Genomic DNA, 18,884 nt, shown 5'->3' on the forward strand with positions numbered 1-18,884 from the left:
TCCTCACAACAGCCCTATGTGTTTGGTGTTTTTTTTTTTACTTGACTGAGCAGGAAGCTGAGGTTCAGAGAAGTTAAGCTACTTGCCCAAGGTCCTACAGCTCACAATCTGTGGATCAAGCCCTTGAACCCAGGCCCTCCTAGACTGGGCTCCAAAGCTGAGGATCTCTTCTCTTTACTCAGTGGGAGGTTTTAAATCAGAGCATTTAAAACACAGAAACAACAGACACTCTTTATAATAGAAGAGTACGTGGAATAGAACCACACCAGTGTCACACGGACAGCCTCCTTATTTTCCCATAACCATATGCCTGTTGGTGAGGCTTGCTCTGCTTGGTTTAAAGCAGGGGTTACAAACGCAAATGCCCACAGGGGCCAGCAGGCAATGAAAGGAGTGGCACTGGCCTGGGGGATTTATAGTAGTTGTAACAGCCATGGTAGGCCTGCTGCACACTGGAGAACGCACACCTGTCTTAGTGGAGGCAGCCTCGACTCTGCTCCAAGCCATTGTTGCCTTGCAGGGAGGCAGGACAGGCATTGCCAACTCATCCTACTTTTCAAAAGAAGACAGGAATCCATATTTTTATGTAGAATCTCTTAATTTTTAAATGATGGAAACTAATTCAAATGTTTCTGGGCACTATTTAAGCCAAACAAAACACATTGTATAGCTGGATTCAGCTTGAAGGGTGGCATTTTGTGACATCCAGTTTTAAAGTTTATAGAGGATATAAAGTGTAGTTCATTTAAAGAAAGTCCAATTTAGTGTAAAATTATCAATTTAGTGTAAAAATGTTCAAATGTTTCTCTAAACACAGTATAAGCCAAACAAAACACATCTGGTTGCTAGATTCAGCTAGCAGGGTGCCATTTTGTGATGTCCAGTGTTAAAGTTTATAGAGGATAGAAATGTAGTTCACTTAGAGAAAGGTCAGTTTAGTATAAAAAAATTATCTGTGGAAATCAAGACAAGCCTCTGATACACATGCCAATTTGCTAATGAGAGTATTTCTCCCAGCAGAACTTGCTCTGAAGGTACACTTGGTTCAACAGAAGAAAAAAAGCCCATTGTTGTCACCATCTCAAATCTGTTGGGTAGATACCACAGCCAAGTCTTGTGTGACCCCCCTGTCTGCAGTTAGCAGAGCTGTCATGCTGTGTGGTGGCGGAATGATCTCCAGATTTCATGTTATGCCAGTGAAGCACAGGAAAAACTGGACTCCTAGAAACCACCACAAAGTAATCACTCTCCCATCTCTGCTTGGTACCTTTGGTAAGGACAAACCTCTATTTTCTCCTTCTTGTTTGGTTGGTGATCTGCTCCCAGTTGATATCATTCTAAAACCTGAGCTAAGGATGGTTCAACCCCCAAAGGCCCTGGATTAAATGTCTACATCCAAACACCCCTCCAGTGCTAACCATTCATGGCCCATCCCCAGAGTTCCCTGAGGGAAGGAGGTGCTTACCAACAAGCCATTGGAGCCATGGACTGTGACGCAGCGAGAGAATGTATGATGGATGGAGAGGTCCCTGATGTATGTGGGTGGGTTATAGCCTCCCCTTTCATCTACATCACCGGCCAGGTGGAAGTGAATCGGGTACTGACCCATCAGCTGCTGTCCCATATGCTTCAGCTCCATGCCCTCCAGGTGTGCTGCCTTAAATCCCAGCGCAAACTAGGAGAGGAGAACCAACAGTCAGAGGAGCCCATGAGATGCTTTGGGATTTCCCTGGCTAGTGCCCATATTCCGAAGATGCAGAGGCATTGTTCTTTGTCAGTCCCCACCCAATACTCAGTAAATCAAAGATATTCTCTGCAAATGGGTTAGAATGCCTGGCCCTTCTTATACTGTGGAAGACAGGCAAGGAGCTGCTAATGACAGAGGACATTGTGAGGAAATGGAGTGCTTGGAAATGAGATGTTCTGAAGGGCTATTCTATAGTTGGGGCTCACTTTGACCCTCCTTTCCTGTCCCCAAACCATCAAGGGTTAGGAGCAAAGGATGACTCCGAGATAATCTAGAGGAGTGGGCTAGCAAAAAGCATGCCCTATGAGCATGGGGAATCCAGGTTACAGTGAACTATGGAGCAGCAAGAGCCTTTGCCATTGTCTCCCACCTAAGACCTTCTCCTAGCAGAGGGAAAGGGAACACCGACTCTGGAATCTTCATGAGCCCATGTTCTGGTGGCATGTGTGTGAGCAGAGGGGATGCCACACACTCGCTTCATGATATGCCTAGAGTCATTCCTTTTGGGCTCAAGAAAACCACTTGACCACACGGAATTCCTGCCCTCCAGGTGTTCACCATGAAAGCACAGTCTGAAAATGATTCCTGTCAAAGGTCAGGCTCAGCTAACCTCTACTAGAGAAGGATAATCTTGGCATGCTAACCATTTCTTCCAAAAATAGGTGTCAACTGGAGTGTCAACTCCAGCAGTGGCTGCCCTGGAGAGCTGTGTTGAGAATGACTCTGAAGGCTAGTTTGAGCTCAGTGGGAAAGAGTCCCCTGATCACTCAGGGACTGCTCTCAGGATTGGAAAGGGGGCTACAGCAGCTTGTGTAACATAGACCTGTTATTTCTGCTTTAGTTTCACTAATGAGTTTCTCAACTGAGGACAGTATTGTCGCCTCTGCCCCACCCCATACCCAGGAGACGAGTGGATATATGAAGTGTTTTTCGTGGTGATAATGACTGGGGAGCACTGCTAGCATTGAATTAGTAGGGACCAGGGATGATAGAAATCCTATAATACAGGCCTATGTGACAAAGCACTATCTCACATAAAATGCGAGTAGGCCCCCATTGTGAATGCTGTAAGTTTCACTCCATTTGTCTCTTCAGTTCCACTACCAAAAAGTCTTATCCTTAAAGTGCATGATATTAGCTTTAAGAGAACTATCTTCGCAAAACTCCGAGGTAATATTATGCTATCGGCATTGAAAGCAATTACCACATGAAGAAATTTTGGGTATCTTAAGCAATACAATAGAAAGGCACTTTGCATTGTGATATAAAAGAAATTCCTCTTTGAGCTTAATACTAGGAAAACGTAAGCACCAATAAACTAGTACCATTTTTCTATATTGTGCGGTAAGAACCCTGCAGCTCACTACGTCTCTTCTTTGTCTTGACTCTAACCAGGAAATTCACAGGTAAATTTAATGCTACAACTTCTTCTTTTTGTTATTGTTGTTGTTTTTGTTTTGACACAGAGTCTCACTCTGTCACCAGGCTAGAGTGCAGTGGCGTGATCTCGGCTAACTGAACCTCTGCCTCCTGGGTTCAAGCAATTCTCCTGTCTCAGCCTCCGAGTAGCTGGGATTACAGGCGCCCGCCACCAGCCCAGTTAATTTTTGTATTTTTAGTAGAGACGGGGTTTCACCATGCTGGCCAGGCTGGTCTTGAACTCCTGACCTCAGGTGATCCACCCACCTCGGCTCCCCAAAGTGCTGGGATTACAGGTATGAGCCACCATGCCCAGCCAATGCTGCAACTTCTAGTTCCTCTCACCTGCTTATTGTTTTATCTATATGGTAATGGATCTATCGTAAATGTGACCTTTTGCAAGTTAAATGCTAGTTCTTTTAGGAAGTGATCAGGGCAATAATGAAGTAATAATGAAGTAGTCATGAAATAATGAAGACAAGGAATGAAGGTAGTGCTGAAACAGTGTGATGTGTACCAACCACGTGGCAGAGAGCTGTTTGTTGTCGAGTTAGCTCTGTCATCTCTCTTATTCCCAAATATTTGTAGGGGGAGCTGCACACCAATGGATAATACATAAGACTTCTCAAACTTCCAGAAGGCGCCCTCCCCTTGATCCCTCCTCCTGTTCCCCGACCCTCATCCCTACCAAGAAGCCCCGCCTAGAGGCTGACATCATGGGAACTCTCCTGGTTGGGTTGAAAGATTCTGCCAGACTGATACATACCTTGATGTGGCCCCCAAAGGTATCAAAGTCAAAGAAATTGCAGATGTGGTTTCTGTAGGGGTAGCATTTGTCCTCCATCTCCCCCATCACTATTATGTTCCGGCTCAGAAGCCCAACCTCTGCCCGCATGTCCACGCCATCTATCTCCTCCCCGATGTGCAGGTACATTGGTTTCCCTAGGGCAGAAAGGGAGGAAGGTAAACAACAGCAGGTACTGCATGCCCACTGAGTTCCGGGCCCATGCCAGGTGCTTCCATGGCTACTGCTTACTCATCACCATGACCGGTGTGCACAGTGGTCTCATGTTACAGAGGGATGAAGGTCAGGGAGGTGAAGTCACACGCCTGCATGCAGAGCCAGATCTCACAGCCACACAGGCTTAGGTCTGAAGCCCTTAGCAGAAATGGCTAATTGTCCCCTAATATTTGTCTCCTCTTCTGCTTTTCAGTCCTAGACTCCCGCATTTTAGCTGGACACAGGGCCACCCAAGGGAATGACATTTCTCAGCCTCCTTGCAGTTAGGTGTGGCCGTAAGGTGTGAGAAGTGGTAAGTGCCACCTCCAGACTGCCCTCCTCTTGCTCTTTCCTGGGGGCTGTCAGGCTAGCCTCACCCATGCAGGTAAGAACCATGCCCCAAAGACGGCAGAGCAATGGGAGAGAAGAAACCTGGTCTCTGGATGATACCGTAGATTGCCAATGTTAGGGAGATAAAACAGATCCTCTCTGTCTTTAAAGCCCCTGCTTTAGAACAGTGCAAATTCATAATCTGTTAAAGCAGGCAAATCCCTATTCTGCTTACCTCAGCCTCATGTAGAGTATGTATCTACAGCCTGGGGCTCCAGAAAGAGCCAGATTGGAGCTTCTGCATCCACCACTGTGGCCTGGCTCTGGATGCCTCCATGGTACCACGTGGAGCAGGGAAGAAGGGCCTTCATCTGACTCTATACTGAGCTCCTCACCATCCCCTGCCCTCCCTCTGGTGTTGGTGGAGAGGATGCTCTCCCCACTTGTGCACTGACCCCCCAGTCCCACCCCTTTCCATATCCTTAAGGCCCTGGACTCCCTGCACTAGTAATTTCATTTCTTCCTTCTTTTGGGCTCCTTATATTCTATCTTCAAACTTCTCTAGACCTTCCCATCCTTAAAAAACTAACAAACAAAAGACCTTTTCCAGTTCTGCTACCTCTCCTAGCAATTGCCAGTCTCTTTCCCGCTGTAATCAGAGCCCCTGAACTTGTGGTCTGCACCTAACCCCTCCGTTTTCTCTCCATTCTCTCCCTCCCATCACTCCACTCAATCTCTTGCCAAATGCAGTCTCTTCCTCTCCACTCTGTGCAGAAAATGCATCTCAAGAACGGTGCAGGGTGACAGGAGTTCAAACTTTAGAACTTCCTTTGATTTATAGCCCCAAATTCTGCCTCCACAACAATCCCACAATCTTTTATGGAATAAAGAGATCTTAGGCGAGCTCTAAATTTGTTGGGCTCGTCACTGAGGTTGCTGACCTGGCTTATGGATACTTTCTCTTCCATTTGAGGATGCAGTTACAGACAGCAATAACCTCCCATGTGGATTCCCAGCCTGAACCACACCACCTACACGGCTTGGCTTTCACTGTGATCTTGACTGGAGCAATGGAGCACCGGCCTCAGCCCCCAGACACTGCCAGTGTTCACATATGAAGACCATGGTTATAATTAGCCCTGAGCAACACCCTCTACGGTGACATTGTCCTGCTGTCTCCTCCACAGGAAGAGCTGAGACCCTTGCCTGCCCCTTCACCCTGCACATATCCTGTGTGCCTGCAGTGTTTCTAGGGATGTTTACCGTTTTGGGATTCTGCAGATTCAGTGAGATTGTAGGTTTTTTTTTGTTTGTTTGTTTGTTTTTAAGTATCTTATTCAAGATGTGAAATTGATGAACGGCAAATTTGAGAAAATATCTCCCATGGAGTTGGTATTAGTTTCCTATCCTGCAGTAACAAATTACCATAAACTTAGTGGCTTAAAACAACATAAATTTATTCTCTTATAGCCTTGGGAGTCACAAGTATGAAATGAGTCTAATGGGGATAAATCAAGGTGTCAACAGGACTGGTTCCTCATGAAGGCTCTAGAGGAGAATCTGCTCCTTGCCCTTTTCAGATTTGAGTGGCTGCCTGTGTTCCTTGGCTCATGACCCTTTCCACCCTCTTTAATGTGCATCACTCCAGTCTCTGCCCCTGTCATCACGTCACTCTCTTCTGACTCTGACCTTCCCATGTCCCTCTTTTAAGGACCCTTGTGATCACATTTGGCCCACCCAGATAATCCAAGATAATCTCCCATCTCCAGAGCCTTAATTTATCACATCTGCGAAGTCCCTTTTGTCACATAAGCTAACATTCATGGGCACTGAAGATCAGGACATGAATATATTTAGGGGTTATTATTCCATCTATCACAGAGTCCTCCTTTTTTTTTAGATACTGGGTTGGGTCTTGCCCTGTCACCTAGGCTGGAGTGCAGTGGTGTGATCACAGCTCACTGTAGTTTCAAATTCCTGGGCTCAAAAAATCCTCCTGTCTGGGGATCCCAAAATGCTGGGACTACAGGCAGGTGCCACCACACCCAGCACAGGATCCTTCTTTAAATAAGTATCAGACATTAAAAAATAATAATCTTAGAAAGATTCCATTTACTGCCATGGACTCTTACTCCCTGATATGCAGATGCCAAAAAGTTCTGTGCCCTGCCGAAGGGGTCAGGAGTGGACACCATACATGGAAGTTGTCAAGCCTTCCGTTTCATCCAGGGTTCTGACACCGACCAGGGGAAATGATATGAAATGAGTTAACTCTGCAGAATGCTGGAGTTCCCTCCTCCAGGACAGCCCATTGAACATGGCTTCTCATTTGGGTTACAGGGCCATGTGTCTTTACAGTTCTGAGATCCAGAAGCAGGGCTCCCTCTGGCCACCCTCAGAAAAACCTCTCCTTCCATCTCTGACTCATCTCCCATCCATCAGCTCTGTGGCCTTCAGTTACGGGGCCTTCCCAAGTGTGGGGGTGCAGAATCTTTCTGAAAAAGAGCTTTGCACTGGCTTCTGAGTGGATCCTGAGAGCACAGAGCAAACTTCGCCAAGGAAAGGAAGGAGACTTCCCAAACTCCCCAATGGGTTGAGCATGTTGAGGGAACAGGCACAGAGAGCAGCAGGATCAGTCTTGCCAGGCAGGGAATGGCAAAGAGGTCTCCATGCAAAACTCAGCTCCCTGTTTACCAGTCTAAGGGGCTGACACAGTGAAACTCCAACTCCTGTGGGTTCATCTCTTATCACTCCCACACACCCTCTTCTGTTCCAGCCAGACCAGACCATCATCCTTCCTTGAACATGCCTTTGCTTTCATCAGTGTATCTCCCTCTACCTGCAGAAAGCTTTCTCCACTTTGTCCCACTTAGCTCCAGTTTCTCCTTCTCAGTGATGTGCTCCTTGACCACACTCAGTGTTAGTCTTTCCTTATGGGAGTTCCTGCAGTGCTCAGCAGAGCCAGGAAACCAGGCCAAGCCTCCCCACCTCCAGGACACTCATCTTCATCTTCCAACCATCCCTCACAGCACGTGCATCCTGGTGCTCTGGGTGTTTCTCTCAACTTGCCAGCATCCACCTTAAAATATGGTGTCCAGGAAGGACGCTGACTAGAGGTTTCTGCTCTCATAGGTGGCCAGAGGAACTTCCTCAGGGATCCGGTCTTGAACGTGGCTGCAGAGGTAAGATAGTGTGATGGGGAGGATTGTAATTCTGGAGCCAGGCTGTGAGGGTCAGATTCCAACTCAGCTCACAGCTGTGAGTCCCTGAGTGTATTTAAGCTCTTGGAACCTCAGGCTCTTCATCTATAAAATGGAGATAATAATAGCACATACCTCAAAAGGTGGCTGTGAATGTTAAATGAGTTAATCCATGGGATGTGCTTAGAAATTAAGCCCCTGGCATATGGTAGGAGGCTAGTGTAACAGAAATGACACCTGCAGCTGTCACTAGCACCATCTCCAAGGCTCCCACCGCTGGCTTCACACCTATAATAACGGGAGTTGGTAGATAGCAAATTTGGCATCTTTCTTTGTTCCACGGAGGAAGGTGGGCAGGGTGTAGGAGTGACTGTCAGGTAGGTGGAGGCACTGTGTTTGTCAGACTCCTGTCAGCCAAGGAAATATAACTCAGATTGAGAGTTGCAAGAATATTTCAGTCCAACAGCCGTCTTCCCAGCTGCGGCGCTTCCTATCAGAATCTTTTACAAGACCTAGCCATGGCTGTTAGCTGCAGCAGCCACCTTATCTGTCCTGTTGCCGTCTTCACTGGCCACTCCCAGGCTGCTATCCGAGAGACAAGGGACACTGTGTGCCTGACTCCCCCACACCGCCTCCTGCCTCAGAATTCTCCCACCAGCCACCACTCCTCCCTTCCTCCTCAAAGTACTGATATGTGAAGCCCAACCAGGGAAAAGCAGATGTGGCCAAACTAGCCTTGTCTCAAATAATCCAGGAGAGCCGTGAGCACCTGGGTGAGGGGGGAGGAGGCCTGTGAAGCAGAGGGGCTCTGCACAGTTGCCCTACACAGGACTGCAGATGCCGACCTACCCTAGTCTTTACTCTGCAGGTGTCCTGGTTCCACAACCTGCAGACCCCTCTCTACAGGGTACACAAGGTGCTAGGCACCCTGGGGTCAAGAGAAGAGAAAACATCAAGGACCTTCCAATGGAAGGAGCCAGAGTGTGCACGTGTAGCTCAGACCTAGCAGGACTCAGTGAGTCTGGGGAGATGGGGCCTAACCTTCTCAGATCGGGTATGAGGACAAGTCCAGAGGGACTCAAGCTGGAAGGCCCCAGAAAGCAAACATAAACCCAGGTTCCCCACAGTCATCTTCATGTGGAGACCTTGGGTACAAGGGCTTTCACGGAGGGAGGATGAAGCAGCGCGTGTAGTCTTGGAGCCAGATAGCTCTGAGTTGGAATCCTGGCTCAGCTGTTGACTTGCTTGACCCTACATCAATGCCGCCCACTAGAACTTCATGTGATGAAGGAAATGCTTTATTCTGGGTTGTCCAGTATGGTAGCCACTAGTTACTGGTGGCTACTGGACACATGAAACCTGGCTGCTGTGATCGAGGAGTAGAATTTTTCTTTCTTTCTTTCTTTCTTTTTTTTTGAGACAAAATCTCGCTCTTGTCCCCCAGGCTGGAGTGCAATGACACGATCTCAGCTCACTGCAACCTCCGCCTCCCAGGTTCAAGCAATTCTTCTGCTTCAGCCTCCTAAGTAGCTGGGGTTATAGGTGCCAGCCACCGCACCCGGTTAATTTTTGTATTTGTAGTAGAGACGGGGTTTCACCATGTTGGCCAGGCTGGTCTCGACCTCCTGACCTCAGGTGATCCACCCGCCTCAGCCTCCCAAAGTGTTGGGATTACAAGCATGAGCCACTGCGCCCGGCCAGGAATAGAATTTTTAACTTAATTTAATCCAATTTAGATTTAAGTAGCCACATGTGGCTGGTGGCCACCATATGGCTCAGTTTCCTCATTTGAGTCATGAAGAAAACAGTAGCCCCTACTGTATTAGGTTGTTGTGAAGAGTGAACAAGATGGTTTATGTGAAGCACTTGGAATATCACAGAAAACGAAATTCATGTTAATTCTAGCTAACAGCGGCATTCTTTAAAGATGTGGGGGGTGTTCACGGGCAAAGTGGGGAGGTGGTAAAGACAACAGGGCAGAAAATCAAGGGAGGGGAGTTCTAACTGCCACACTGTGAGGTGTTGGCAATCATACTGTGGTTGACAAAATTTTGAAATTTTTTTTTTAGGTGATTCATGCATTTTCATTACTATGTTACCCCCATCTGTTTCCCATCAGAAAGTCCTTAAGGGAAATGCAAACAGTCCTGTAGAATGAAATCTGGGAGCAATGAGGAAGGAGGACCCAGATAGATTGTGTCCCTGTCTGTAGCCAGCCTGGGGGAGAGAAGCCTAAGAGACGGCTGGGTGGGTGGGGGTGCTCACAGAAAAGGGAGAAGCGGGTGGAGTCCTTGATCCTGTCAACGGGGAGATGGAGAGCCAGAGAATGGGCTTGGGGATGAATAGGAGGAGCCTCTCCAGAACAGACAGACACAACACACACACATACACACACACACTCTCTCACACACTCACACACATGCACCCCTACCTGGGGCTTTTCTGGTGCTGTTCACCAGGAGCTGCTGTTTTCATGGGGGCCCCACAGCTCCCGGGCAGAGCAAAGGAGGTGGCTGCTCCGAGCTGAATGTCTTTAAGGGCGGGGCAGTAGGCTGGGGTGGGGCTAATGGGGAAACAAGCACGGGCAGTGCTGACCCCAAGGAAAATAGAGGGTGTTGAGGTGGGCGCAGCATCTTCTCCACTTATCCTCTCCTGCTTGGTACTTGGGGCCTGGAGCTGCCCCCCTGCATTCTGTCCAGCCTTCAGGGACCTCCAGAAGCAGCCGACCCTGGTGGTCAAACGTGATCAAGAAGAGCAGCTCTCCTCCATGGACACCCCAACCCCATCATAGGCTGAGGCAGAAATGCTTTGATGCACACAGGTTCTCCATTCTCAGGGCCACCCTTGGCACCACAGTTGCCTTGTTAGGACCTGCTCAAAGTGAGACCACCCATGCAGGCCTCAGGGTGACCCGCCCTGGGGTGCAGATGAGGACTGGTCTGAAGAAACCCTGAGCAGCTCTCCCTAGAACGCCCTCTCACCTCCATGCAGGCAAAGGCTCACAGTCAGGCTTTCACCCTCCTAAATAGCCCAAACGCTACCCCAGGCCCATGGATCATCTTACAGTGAATAGTGACATTAGCTCAGATGGTCTGAATGCCACTCCTGCCAAGAGTCCAGGAGGACATCTGACCTCCCAGAGGCTTCTTCACAATTGTCCCTGGGTGACACATAGTCATTCAGTGAAGACCCAAGGGTTTAACAATCATTAGGAACTTGCTTCTCTTGACACCCCTCCTATAAACATAGATCTAGACAGTCTTTCCTTGCCAAGGGAAATCCAGTAAGCTTCTGCCCTTCAGTGACTTCCCTGTGCACTCAGAATAAAGCCCCAAATTGCACCACGGCCCCACCCTCTCTCTCGAGCCCCATACAGCTCTCCCATTCTCCACTTCAGCTACTCTGGCCTTTTGGTAGCTGGAACACACCATGCACCCCTCAACTTTATGTTCCCCTCTGACAGTACTTCTCCCTAGGTAGCTTCTATTCTGTCTCAGCTCAGTCACTCATTCCTCTGGGAGGACTCCCATGCCTGTTTGTCTTTGCCAAATCTCCCTTTTCTATACTCCCAGCACCTCCCATATCCCACTTTGATAGCAGTTGTCATCGTTCTATTTTGGAATTCTATTTTGATTGGAATAATACTTTGGTGGATATCTATCTTCACTGCTGGACTGCAGGTTCCCTGAGGACAGGGAACACGTCTATCTTGCTCACCATGCCGTATACAAGCTTGGCACATTGTATGTGTTTCCTTCCTTCCTTTCTTCCTTCCTTCCTTCCTTTCCCTTTCTTTTTTTTTTTGAGACAGAGTCTCACTCTGTGCAGTGGCATGATCCTGGCTCACTGCAACCTCCGCCTCCCAGGTTCAAGCGATTCTCCTGCCTCAACCTCCTGAGTAGCTGGGATTATAGGCACAAGCCACCATGCTTGGCTAATTTTTGTATTTTTAGTAGAGAGGGGGTTTTACCATGTTGGCCAGGCTGCTCTCGAACTCTTGACCTTGTGATCCATTTGCCTCAGCATCCCAAAGTCCTGGGTTTACAGGCGTGAGCCACCACACCTGGCCTGTATGTGCTTTCTAATGGCTTGTTGAATACATGATGAAATACTCCTGCCCACCTCCTCGTGGAGGAAGGGCGGGACAAGGCCACCTGCCCAGGCTAAGGGTGGGGAAAGTGTGCAACATGCACACTCACACCTTGAAGCACTGGAGACATGCACAGAAATAGCTGCAGGCCTATGACAGACCTCGGGTGTTCATTAATAATGATGATAGCCAGGTGTGGTGACTCATGCTTGTAATCCCGGCACTTTGGGAGGGTTGAACGGGGAGGATCACTTGAGCCCAGGATTTTGAGAACAGCCTGGGCAATATAGTGAGGCTCTGTCTCTATAAAGTAATAACAATAATAATAATGATAGAAATAGTTTGTTTCCCTCTCACTACAACACCCTCTACCTGCATGTCCCAAAGGAGCAGAATTGGTATAAATTGCTGTTAGCCACGCCCCTTCCTCCTTTCCCATCTTTAAGCATAGTTGCTAAATTATTGCACCTAATGGTAATAATAAGAGCTAACACTCATTAAGCACTTACTGTGTGCTAGGCAATATTATAAGTGCCTCACATATACGAACTCCTTTAATCCTCACAATAATCCCATGAAGTAGTCACGATCATTATCTCCATTTTACAGATGAGGAAGCTGACATAAAGAAAGATTATGTAATTGTCTAAGGTCATACAGCAAATAACTGGCATTCCTGGAACCCAAATCCCGGATGTCTGGTTCCAAAGCCCACATTTTTATTCTATTCTGCCTCTGCCAAACAAAACCCAAGCCAAAAATGTCTTCTTCAAAACATCTTTAGAGAATGTGACCAACAACATGTCCCCGTCTACTATGAGGAGTCAAACTGCAAATAGCCGCACAGAGGGCATCTTTGCATAAAACTGCTCCCAGCATTGCTGCTCACATTGTTGTGAATATCTTTCTTATGAAAACCCTTGTGGCAAATTCCTCAGTGGCTCAGAACTAAGAGAAAGTTGTCCCTCTTGGTCTTCTGGGCTCCTTGTTGCCTTCCTTTCAGTGGATGATGGTTAAGTAATTGGTGAAGTTTCTTTCTTTGCTCTGGCTGCCAAGGAGCTCAGAGATAAAGTTTATTGTCTATTTTAGTATCTTCTGCTCTTCCACTAATCTTAGTCACCTCCCCCTCTGGTTTTGCTGAATTTATTCTCCTTCCATCTTTTTTACCTTCGTTGCCAGATTTACTTGGACTGTGTTTATGGTAAGATACCCCAAAACCTTTTGCAAATAATGTAGGGGTTCAAACACTGTCATTTTTAAAAGCAGACTCTGCTACTTTGTCAAGGAACAAATGTCTAGTCATCTCGGCCTCTACCCACAAGCTGCTGTTTCTTTCCCTCTCTTTAGCTACACTCACCAAATTACCACCTGCCTCAAAAACACGTAAGCCTTCTTTTTCAGGTTCTGAAGTGTAAGGTGGGCATGCTGACATCACAGCCACATTGTTTGTGGACTGTCTCCACCACATGACCTCTAGGGTCCACTTCCCCTATGAGTGAGATAAGAGGACTGAATTCCATCAATGTTCTCAGATTTTTTAAACTTTGCCACCACAGATTCTTCCACAAGCACATCTCAGGCAGCCAAGAAGATTGTGTTGAATTTTATGTTCTGTGGGTTTGTTTCCAAAATAGTAGATATGGTGAGTATATTGGATACGCTTTCTCAATCCATGGGCTTTCTCCCAACCCCATATTATAATACTCCTCCAGGTGCTATGGTCCTGTAGCATGTGATATTTTTGACGCCCCTTACATGTTGATTCCCCTTTCTTCTGGTAATACATACCAATTTTCCTTTGGGGAACAGCCATTTATCCCTTTGATGCAGTCTTAGAAGAACTTTCAATGATGGTTTTTGTCTTTCCTAGCCAAAGGGTGAGCACACAAGCCACCAGCCCAAGCAGATGTTCTCTCCCTGGAAGGTGACTTTTGAGCACTGTGTCCCAGGGCCTAAGCATGGTTCTTAAAGATGATGCCTTAAGGATGCAGTCCATTAGTTCCTGCTACCCAGATCCCAGAAGCTACCCTGTTCCCTGTCCTTTTGGAGGTTAGTTATTCAGCTTTTCCTTTAGTTCTCCAATTAGTTGAATAGCCTCTCAGTAAATTCCTGTTTTGCTTAAGATAGTCAAGTTGGATTCTGTTGCTTACAACCAAAGAACTCTAATTGATACATAACTCCCCCTACTAAGAATAATTGACCTGGATTATATTTGAAGTCTTTTTTACCTTTAACAATCTGTGATTCCAGTAACCTCACATAACATAAGTTACAGGATATCTAAATCAAGATTTAGGAGAAGAAAAAGAAAAACCCCAAATCCACAGATAGAAGAGATTAAAAATTTTGTAGTAGATTGAATAATTGTCTAACAAATATTCACTTCCTCCCCCTCAAACTTGATGAGAGACATATGCTTCCCTAGCCTCTTTGTGTTGTGCTTTACCATGTGATTTACTTTAGCCAGTGGAATGTGAGTGTGAGAATGTGCCATCTTTGAGCCTAGGCCTTAAGAGTTCTGTGTTTCTGTTCACCACTAGGAGTTTGCAACCTCCCCCATGAGAAGAACATGTTTTGGGAAGAATGGGAGTCATATGGAAGTGACTTGAACCCAACTCTCAGCCTGGAGTCAGGCTCAGTCTAGAGAAGCTGAACCCTAGACAACCTGTAGATGCATGAGTAAGAAATAAAGACTTGTCACGAGGTTTTAAGATTTTTTTTTGTTATGCAGCATTATTACAGCCATAGCTGACTGATACAGATTTGTTGTAATTTCACTTTACTTTAAGCCTAACAATTTTCAGATTGATCCAGTCTACGAAGGGGTTAGTAAAAGTCCTACCTGCCACTTTGACCTGGTTGGGAGCGCAGGATCTGCAGGGAAGAACCTGGAACTCTTCTGCCTGGTACATGGAGTAATCAGTACTGGCAATGACCAAGGTATCTCCAGGCTTCCATGACTGTACATTATCCTCCAGGTTCAGAATGGTGCTGTTCACATTGGTGTCAATGGTGACTGTGAGTTTGGGCCTCACTGTAACCCAAAACAGGAAAGACTGAGACAGAGGCCTTTGCCCTTGGCAAACTTTTGGCTATCTCTTTTTTCCCTTCCCCTCCATAAATAACTAAATGCCAGGTTTGCCTATCCAAAACCCAAATCACTAGCTTGCTCCATCCCACTCTTGGTAAAGGTTTTTGAAATCAACAAAAACCCTACCAGAAAAGAGCCATTCATTAGCTCTGGGCAGGGGAATTTTCCACTAACTTCTTAGCTGGAGTTAAATGTGGCTGCCTCACCCCACCGACTTTGCTCAAGATGTAAAACAAATATAGTTCCTCTCAACTATTATTTTCAGTTGCCATAAACCTCTCCCCCTAAACTTTCATTCCTAATGACTGCCTTCTGGAGATGGCCAAGTGCCTCTGAGAACAACCCAACCATTTCCAATCTCTTCTAACAAGCACCTTAGGAACTGGGTTTAAAATAATAGCACCCAAAGAGGCAAAGAGCTGCACATCTCTGCGGGGGAGGACAGCTCTGTCCATCTGTACGTTGACTGTCTTGGACCAGGCCCTTCCCTTTCCTGAAAGGCTTATGGGCAGGGTGGGGTTCTGCTGTCTCCTGCCAACTCCAAGGATCCTCCCACTGCTCCTGTGTCACAAAAGTGCTCTCCTTTAGGAGTACTGTCTCACTGAGATGTCTGGAGGTTGCCTGCATAGCTACCAGTTCAAGGAACCGAGCCATAGTTGCATCTGCATCCCCGACAAGGGGCTGCTTACCAGGCTTCCCACAGAGGAACCGTACACGGTAGCTCCGGCAGGCTCTGCCCCGGTCATAGCAAGCAAACCTATAATCCTGGCCTTTTTTGTAGACAACCTCGGTGCTGAGGTTAACTCCATCCATTGTAGTGGCCTGGGAATGACACAGAAATTACAGAGCAAAGTCACTTTTTTTTATAAAGAAGGAAGGTGATGATTAATGTTCTAAACATATACTCAGAGGTCTAAAATTGTCCCTGCTGCAACACTATTTACAACTGCCTGAGATGATTATCCCAATGATTGCCCCCATCACTTTTGTTATGAGAAAGACAGCCTAAAGTCTTGGAATAGATAAATGCCTGGCTTGAGGTCCTACAGTACTCAATATTGAAACCAGTGATCTACTGCTTATGGCTGGGTGAACATTTTATGGAGCATCTACAATAAGTAACCACTCTTCTAGGCTCTGGGCTGGCCACTTTTTACAGTTTGCACCACCTCTACCAGCACCATGAACAGCGGCCAACAGGCCAAACATGGTTCCACATCCCCTGGGGAGGAGTCTTTAAAAAATACTCATGCCCAGTCCCCATCCTTGGAGTCTCAGATTTGATTGTGTCTGGGGTGCAGCATGGAATCTGGACTTTAAAAAGTTGCCCAGGTGATTCTAATGGGCAAGAAAGTTTGAGAGCCACTTGTGTAGTTATAAAGCTAGATGTTTACCTATATTATTTCATTTCATCTTCATAGTAAAACTATGAGGCTGCTGTTACTTTTATAGATAAGGAAACTCATCCTAAGAGAGGTTCAGTCACTTACCCTGGATCACAAAGTCAGTAGGTGGCAGAGCTAAAACTTGAACCCAGACTTATGTAACTACAACGCAACACTTCTAAGCCCCATCCACTCTTGCCCTAAGGTGGAAGCCACCTAATGTCTTTTGTTCAAATGTCTGCCTCCTCCCACCACATGGTGGGCTCTGGGAGGGCAAGGAGCTGGTTTCTGCCCCCTTGTCCCCAGCATTCAGCCCAGGGCCTGGCACAGAGTGAGGTCTCAGTGGATGAGGGCTGGCTGGTGAGCCGCCACAAGGCCAGGTGGAGAATTTAGGGAGCAGGCTCCCAGGAGGGCACGATCCCTGCCAGCTGGGGCCCATCCCAGAGCCAGGGTGTGTCTGCATCCTGACCGTGACTATCATTCAGAGACATGCAATTTAGAGCAAGGGCTGTAGCTGCTGTCATCTTTGGCATAGAGACCAAAGGGACCAGACTGGGGTAATAAGGAAGGAAAGTATAGCCGATCAAAAAAAAAAAAAAAAAAAAAGAGGAGACTTTTTAGGAAACATTGTTTTAAACCCAGCAAATCCGTTATCTTTGGCTTGGAAGAAGAGCCATGTGGATGTGAGTTCAGCCACAATTAAAACTCAGTCATTTCCTGCAAAAACACACGCACACCCACTATCTCAGGTGGTCTCCGCAGCAGCCAGAGAATCAGGGGTTGCAAACTTGCTTTTTAGACGGAGGTCAACGCTGATGGGTTCAGATGTAAGCCCAAGGTCAGTTAAGGCAAGCCCAGCTCCTCCAGCCTCCTGACATTTTCCCCTGAGGCTAGCATGTTCTTCAATGGGAGACCCCGTAAGATTGAGAACTGAGCATGGAAACATCATCGAAGGGAGCTGGAGATTTTTTCCAGGTGCAATATCCAACAATAATTCCAGGAGAACATTTACTCAATTCTGCTGCTTTTTCTTTTTTTCCTTTTTCTAACCTGAAGAATGACCTCAGTTTTGGATAAGAAGAGTAAAAGGGAATCCATCGTCATTCAGAGAAACAGATCTTTAAGTAGACTTGAGTTTATTATTATTCCTGGTAATAATAATTAGTAACAAAATAATTATCAATATTATAACTAATAATTTTGTTTTATTTTATTTTATTTTATTTTATTTCATTTCATTTCATTTCATTTATTTATTTATTTTGAGACGGAGCCTCACTCTGTTGCTCAGGCTGGAGTACAATGGCGCCATCTCAACTCACTGCAACCTCCACCTCTCAGGTTCAAGCAATTCTCCCACCTCAGCCTGCCGAGTGGCTGGCATTACAGGCACCCGCCACCACACCCAGCTAATTTTTGTGTTTTTAGTAGAGATAGGGTTTCACCAGGTTGGCCAGGCTGGTCTCAAACTCTTTTTTTTTTTTTTTTTTTTTTTTTGAGACGGTGTCTCACTTTGTTGCCCAGGCTGGAGTGCAGTGGCACCATCTCGGCTCACTGCAAGCTCCGCCTCCTGGGTTCACACCATTCTCCTGCCTCAGCCTCCGAGTAGCTGGGACTACAGGCGCCCACCACCACGCCCGGCTAATTTTTTGTATTTTTAGTAGAGACGGGGTTTCACCGTGTTAGCCAGGATGGTCTCGATCTCCTGACCTCATGATCCGCCCACCTCGGCCTCTCAAAGTGCTGGGATTACAGGCGTGAGCCACCGCGCCTGGCTGGTCTCAAACTCTTAACCTCAATTGATCCACCCACCTTGGCCGCCCAAAGTGCTTGGATTACAGGCATGGGCCACTGTGTCCGGCTGATAAATTAATTTTAAATAATAAAAAATGTGTGGGCCACTTTTCGGTTTGCACACTTCACTGCACTGAATCCACAAAACATGCCCATGAGGAAACAATTATTAGCCCTATTTTTACTGTGAGGAAACTGAGGCACTAAGTAACAAGACTGTGAGTGAGGTACCCAGGGCACAAAATTTAAGGCAGCACCCACTCTTGGGGTCATGCAAGTATTGAGTTGGCACTGGAGGGAGCGGGCTGCCTTAAATTTTGCACTGTGGGCACCTCACTTGCTGATATGCCAAACCTCACAAGTGGTAGAGCTGTGATCTCTCTGGCAGGCTTAGATCTCTCTGACTTCAAAATATGTTTTCATTACCATCAGGCCGACCTCTAGCCACTGCACCAGCTGCTGTGGGGAACACACAGACTGCCTGATGTCCCCAAGGAAATCTGAGTCCAGTAGATCCCACTGGCCTCGAAGGGTGGCTGGGTTTTAAGAGAGAAGGTGGGAGGCAAGAGAATTTTCAGCCAAGGAGAACTGAACGAAGGACAAGACATAGAAACAGTGTGTTTTTGTTACTATTATTTTTTTCAGAATCACAAAATATCAGATCTTGGAAAAGCTTTTCTTAAAGTCAACTGTGCAGTCTTGCTGCTTCCCCTTTCTTCCCAACCTGCCTCCTCCAATCTTGCCTAGGTTGCAAATGTCCTTGACACTCCCTGGCCCAGAGGATCTGGCTATGTCAGTGCATGGCAGGTATCCTGGGACCCACTGTGT

General features: G+C 46.8%; 1 protein-coding gene across 6 annotated transcripts in view; it reads right to left on the bottom strand.

Annotated features, from left to right (window-relative positions):
* CEMI (cell migration inducing hyaluronidase 1) overlaps positions 1–18,884 on the bottom strand; it is a 172,477-nt gene that overhangs the window by 41,647 nt on the left and 111,946 nt on the right. For all 6 annotated transcript variants that reach the window (XM_011760534.3, XM_071100813.1, XM_071100812.1 and 3 more), the window contains 4 exons: positions 15,567–15,699; positions 14,629–14,820; positions 3,933–4,108; positions 1,466–1,675 (listed from right to left, as the gene is read on the bottom strand). In XM_011760534.3, coding sequence (XP_011758836.2) covers positions 1,466–1,675; positions 3,933–4,108; positions 14,629–14,820; positions 15,567–15,699 — 711 coding nt within the window. The remainder of the gene's footprint in view (positions 1–1,465; positions 1,676–3,932; positions 4,109–14,628; positions 14,821–15,566; positions 15,700–18,884) is intronic.

This window comes from Macaca nemestrina, chromosome 7 (genome assembly GCF_043159975.1).
Source record: "Macaca nemestrina isolate mMacNem1 chromosome 7, mMacNem.hap1, whole genome shotgun sequence".
Lineage (NCBI taxonomy): Eukaryota > Metazoa > Chordata > Mammalia > Primates > Cercopithecidae > Macaca > Macaca nemestrina.